The sequence below is a fragment of the Buceros rhinoceros genome, unplaced genomic scaffold (assembly GCF_000710305.1).
Source record: "Buceros rhinoceros silvestris isolate BGI_N320 unplaced genomic scaffold, ASM71030v1 scaffold20476, whole genome shotgun sequence".
Classification (NCBI taxonomy): Eukaryota; Metazoa; Chordata; class Aves; order Bucerotiformes; family Bucerotidae; genus Buceros; species Buceros rhinoceros.
In genome coordinates, this window is record NW_010417320.1 from 20782 (window position 1) to 26026 (window position 5245).

The window sequence follows — 5245 nt, forward strand, 5'->3', positions numbered from 1 at the left end:
AAGGATAAACTGCTGCCTGCTGACAGTTCAGAGCTATTCATTCACATCACTTGGCAAAAAAACAACACAGCCTTTTCCTCTTAAACAGAGTTTAAAAGCTTTCTCTTTTCTTTCCCTGTGTTCTCTTTCAGCTGCAGAATCTGTGGACGAGGGCGTTGGACTCATCTTCTGAACTCCGTGGCCGAACCCCTGTTTTGTTATCTAGGCTGATCATCAATGATTTGCTTCTAGGTTCTTCAGAGCCTCTGAAGAGCAGAAGGCTCCCATGCTTAGCCCTAAACCCAGAAATTTATGCACATTTTAAGAGATTTGTGGGGTTTCTGCCACTCCATTTTTGAGTGTCCTCCATTTGAGGACAACCTCTGTAACCTTGTACCTAGCAATGTATTTCCTGTAGGGTCACCTTATGGCCAATCACCAGCAGGCTGAAAATTGCACTTGGTCAGGTTCAGGACAGATATTGAAACCTCTTTGGGCAGCAGATGGAACTGACAACTACTTTTTCAGTGAATAGCCTGCAGCACTAGTAAGGAATTAAGTCTCAAGAGCTGATGACTAAGCAGGGAGAGAGAACAGATGAATAAAACTGCAGTTACTTCTTCCACCAGCTTGTAGCATCAAGAGAGAAAGAGCAGTGTCCACCACCCTGTTCTCCATCATCACAGAACTGTCAGAAATTCAGGTGAGTTCTAGAAGGCTGAGGAAGGAGGAAGGGTGGTACTTCCTACACAGAGGGAGGTGAGAGGGAGCTTCACGTTCACCACACACTCTGAAGGCAGGAGCAGCTACGATGGACAGTCACTGAAGAGATTTTTGGGATGAAGGTAGTGGGAATCCTTACGTGACACTCTTCAAAGAAGATCAAGGAGCAACTGTTCATCAGAAAGGGCCAGTGACTCAAGAGACTGGTGCAAAATTCTCATGTGTAATTTTTCATGCCCTCCACAGGTAAAAAAGTCAAAGCCTAAATTCCACAGAACACAACTACCACAGGCAGCCACCAGCCAAGGGGAATCTTCTCGCGAGAAAAGGAAGTTTAAACTTCCAGCCTCGCAGCCGGGAGCAGAGATAGTGCCACAGGTCAGGGCTACGCTGCTAATCCTAATGGAGACAGTGAAAACCCAAAAAAGGGGGCTTTGTTTTTACAGCATTTTAGATAAACCCTGTAGAAGAAGATGAATTTATAAAGTCATGATTAAAGTTAGAAAAGCAACTTAAAGGGAAAAAGGCATCCCTCCAGGAGAGAGGAACTACATTCTAGCTTATTTGTGACCGCTCCCTCAATTTACTGTCCAAAAATGGACAGTGCATTTATGTTTTGGAACGCCTATAAAAGTGCCAACAGTGTTTGCATAGAGAAAGAAATTTCGTTTTGACCTAAAAGCTAAGACACAACGTAGAAGTGACTGATAGAAAACAGACACGGAACAAGATGGCTATTTCACGTGTAGTTTTACAATGTGAAGTTTAGCTCCTGGGTGCAGAAGACAGTGCAGAAGGCAGCTGTACCTACTCAAACACTTCGCGCCAGGCCTTGACCCCAAGACCTCAGAGGCAAACGGTGTATTTCATCCCTCCAAAAAGCAGTTCTGCTGTGGTATTTGTTCTGCTGTTTGATATTTGCTCAACAACTATGTGAAATACATGGATATACAAATACTTTGGAAATTTGTCTTTATAGATATGTCAGCAAAAAAGTTAAGGAAAAATTTGCTTGAGCGGACTGTAAACATCATCACAGGTAGCCCAAACATCTTTGTGTACGCTCATGTCCTTACTACAATCTTCCAAATATTTTTTTTACAGTTTTTCTAGACTTCAGTTCATTGGGGGAAACTGTCTACAAAAAAAGGTTTACAGTTCTTAAATGCAGCAATGAAATACAACCAGCACAAAGGAAATTAGCCACGAAAAAGAGCCCAAAAGGTGGGCTGAAACCGAAGTGTTTCAGGTCTCAAATAAGCCAGCAGCGGTTTTTCAGCCTGACCCCACGTGAGCCGCCGACGCAGCCCTCGTGTTCGTTTGCCCCTCTCAGCACACCTACCTCTACGATGTCATCATCAAAGAGCAACCAAAAGCCATGGCTCTTCACGATGGTGATATAATGTCCACGGTTTGGACCACTGCCAGAAAGAAAGGATCGGAGACTTAGTACCCTTGTGCTTCCCAAGGCAGGATCACTGCTCAGCCACGTCCTTCTAGCTATTGCTGGTACTTCTAACTTTTTTGCCTTCCATGACTGCTTTTTTCCTACCGTGCTTTAAAATTTTTCCTCTTGGCATTTAAAAACAGAATTAAAGCCACTACAACAACAAGAGATTTAATGAGGAGAAACACCGTATTTGAAAAACCAGCAGTAGACAGTCGATTCCACATGGTGGCACCAGCTTCTAAAAAAACTTCAATGGTTTAACCAGCAGCAGCATGAAAACTGTAATCGAATTTAGTTTTTCCAAGATTTGTTTTTATTTCATTTAAGTTTCCTGGGACATAGGGTTAGGGGGTTTTTTGTTGTCATCGTTGTTTTGGTTTTTTTGAAGGCTGCTTTTACTTTGCCCAAAGAAAGAACCTGTCTGAACCGCCACCACATCTGAAAGCTGATCAAGAGCAAACCATAGATGGTGTGCTCAGAAAGCAGAATTTAAAGCAGTTAAAAAGTAGTTAAAAAAGATCCAGAAAGCACAAAACCATCATACCTGCCACAGTGAACAACTACAGCCACGAGGTCATACATTCTGTCAGGATTTGTAGCATCTCCTGAAGTGTTGAAGAGCCGGAGCTCCAGGGGAAAGACTACTCGGTAGGAGAGTTTGGTGTATCGGTGCAGCTGGTCCATGTATTTGAACCTTTTTAAGTGCAGAGCTAGAATCATGGGCAACTTTTTCACTCTCATTCTGAGCCACAAAAATAAGTGAAACAAAGAACAAGGTATTAGCAGATCATCTAAACCAAAGCAGTTTCTCTACGAAGCAGCTTCTTGAAAAGCATCTAGACCGTTAACAGCTTTCAAAAGGCAGCTTCTTCCTGTGAGACCAGGCAATATTTATTCTGAAAGATTAACCACGCAACTGACATCTGAGTGTCTATGTTGAAAACATCCATTTTTCATCACATTAATGGGAAGAAAGAGGTGGAATAAATCTGTCTTGCTGCTCTGGCTGGACCAAGTGTGAGGCGAGAAATAGGATTTTTGTGTGTAGTATTCACAGCGAAAGCAGCTGGGATGGTTTTCAGCAGCTTTAAGCTGATTAATGCTAACTGGGAACACGCAAACGTCTGGAAGCACCAGATATAAGCTCTGCTGGGAGGAATACAAAATTAATGTATTCCTTTCTCTTGGGTAAGGTTGTCACAAAGTTACTTGGTCTCTCCAATTTTCCTTGCTCCCTTCCCTGCCAAACACAGACCAAAACAGTCGTACGTTTTCTTTTTACTGAATTCACAAGGCATATTTTTCCAGCCACTGCCCGTTTGAGGAGAACATTTACATCAGCCTGAATATTTGAACCTTACCTCTTCTGTGCTTCCTGTTTACTGCGGCACTGCTCACAATAGTATTTATATTCGCTGCATAGAGTTTCAGTATTACTAAATCCCCTGTGGAAAAGAAAGACGAGTCAGAGAAGCAGGGATATTTAGTCAGGTACTGCTAATGACAGTGAAAAAACACACAGAAGATGAAATTCCTCTTAATGACATCGCTCAGAGCTCCCAAACACATTTTAGGTGTATTTTTCACAGTTTGGGGATGTAGCATCAATGTTCAACTGGAAAATTCTGGGAATCACACCCTATGTACTTCCTGGGCAGGAGCAATAATCAGCAATAAGATGACCGTGTTCTGTCTCCAGAGGTAGCCACACCATGCTTTCTTTGCTGGCAGGCATTAAATGTTGCGATCTAAAGCCATTAGCCCTTGACTAGCCAAAGTGTGGACCATCTTTTGGCTCCTAGCACTTACACACCTCTTATCGGCTATCGAAAAGCCAGATGCTATATGCAGCTCGCAGCATCCTGGCAGCTGATAAGCCTTGGGAAATACACGGAGCAAATTTCTATCAGCAAAAAAAAAAATAATAATCTGACCACAAAGACCAGGACTAGATAATTGGAACGCAGTAACGATATTAAAATAAACAAGAATTTACGATGAAACCGAACATACCATGTTTAGCTCTGATAAAAGCTGACTATATCTTGTAACAAATTAAAATCCCCATAAGAGCAAGTGAAAATCTGTCTTACGTACCACTAAGAAATCATCCTACTCAGTAACTGCTAAAAACCATGGAGAAACTCGCAGCCTCAAAGCCCCACGACACAGATTAAAGGAACAGCACTCTGACCAGAACGTATTTTACCAGGAGACAAAGCCTGCAGCTGTTGCACAACAGAGCAACTCAGGCAGGCTCTTGCCTTCTGACCACAGGCAGGTATTTCTTCTGTCCCCAAATACTGTCATACCTTAGACAGTGTGTAATTGATGTATTTTGTTCCACATCAACCGACAGATCCAGAAAGTCCTCATCTTTGCTACTAACCTTGAAAAAATAAGAAGAAATATTTCATAACCGTTTAGAACTGGCAGATTTCTTTTATTCATTTCTGGTGCAATGTCCTTGTTGCAAGTAGAGATCTTTGTGATAAATAAATATACACACACACAGAGGCCCTTTGTTGAGGTAAATTAAAACCGAAGGAATAATCTCATGAATTGCTACAATCCAGAGAGGAATATATATAAAAAAAAAAATCTCCAAGACCCAGAAAAAGAGAAGCTTCAACCGGGTTCTGCTCTGCTTTGTAGACTGATACAGCTTTCTGCTGCATTTCAGAGTATAACAGGAAATACTCTAGAAAACGTGGAAACAGGCAGATGGGTTTTGATTCAATGAATTAGCAGTGAGGAAAACCATCCTTCCGTTTGTGGAACAGCCACACTTCATTTCAAAATTCTTGAGGCAGAATCTTACTAATGTCATTTTTAGAGCTTCTATTCACCACACAGCCAGAACTTTAGGTCGAAAATGCCAAGAACAGGCATTTCAGTTGTAATCACTTCCCCAATTTTTTTTCTCCCCATCTGGGTTTTCATTTTTTAAGAAGTATTAAATCAGACATAACATATAACTAACTACATGGTCTGAAGGTGGTGTAGTTCTTCTAATTCTAGACTTCGTGGCACTTCTTTTGCTCTCAAATGGAGCAGCTATGGACCGGCACCAAGAAGCACAGACTTCCTGCT

At 41.9% G+C, this 5245-nt stretch overlaps 1 protein-coding gene across 1 annotated transcript in view; it reads right to left on the minus strand.

Annotated features, from left to right (window-relative positions):
* LOC104495228 (ubiquitin carboxyl-terminal hydrolase 12-like) overlaps positions 1-5245 on the minus strand; it is a 10229-nt gene that overhangs the window by 3191 nt on the left and 1793 nt on the right. Inside the window, exons 3-6 of the mRNA XM_010138169.1 lie at positions 4465-4541; positions 3514-3597; positions 2697-2894; positions 2045-2123 (exon numbers count right to left, since the gene is read on the minus strand). Coding sequence (XP_010136471.1) covers positions 2045-2123; positions 2697-2894; positions 3514-3597; positions 4465-4541 — 438 coding nt within the window. The remainder of the gene's footprint in view (positions 1-2044; positions 2124-2696; positions 2895-3513; positions 3598-4464; positions 4542-5245) is intronic.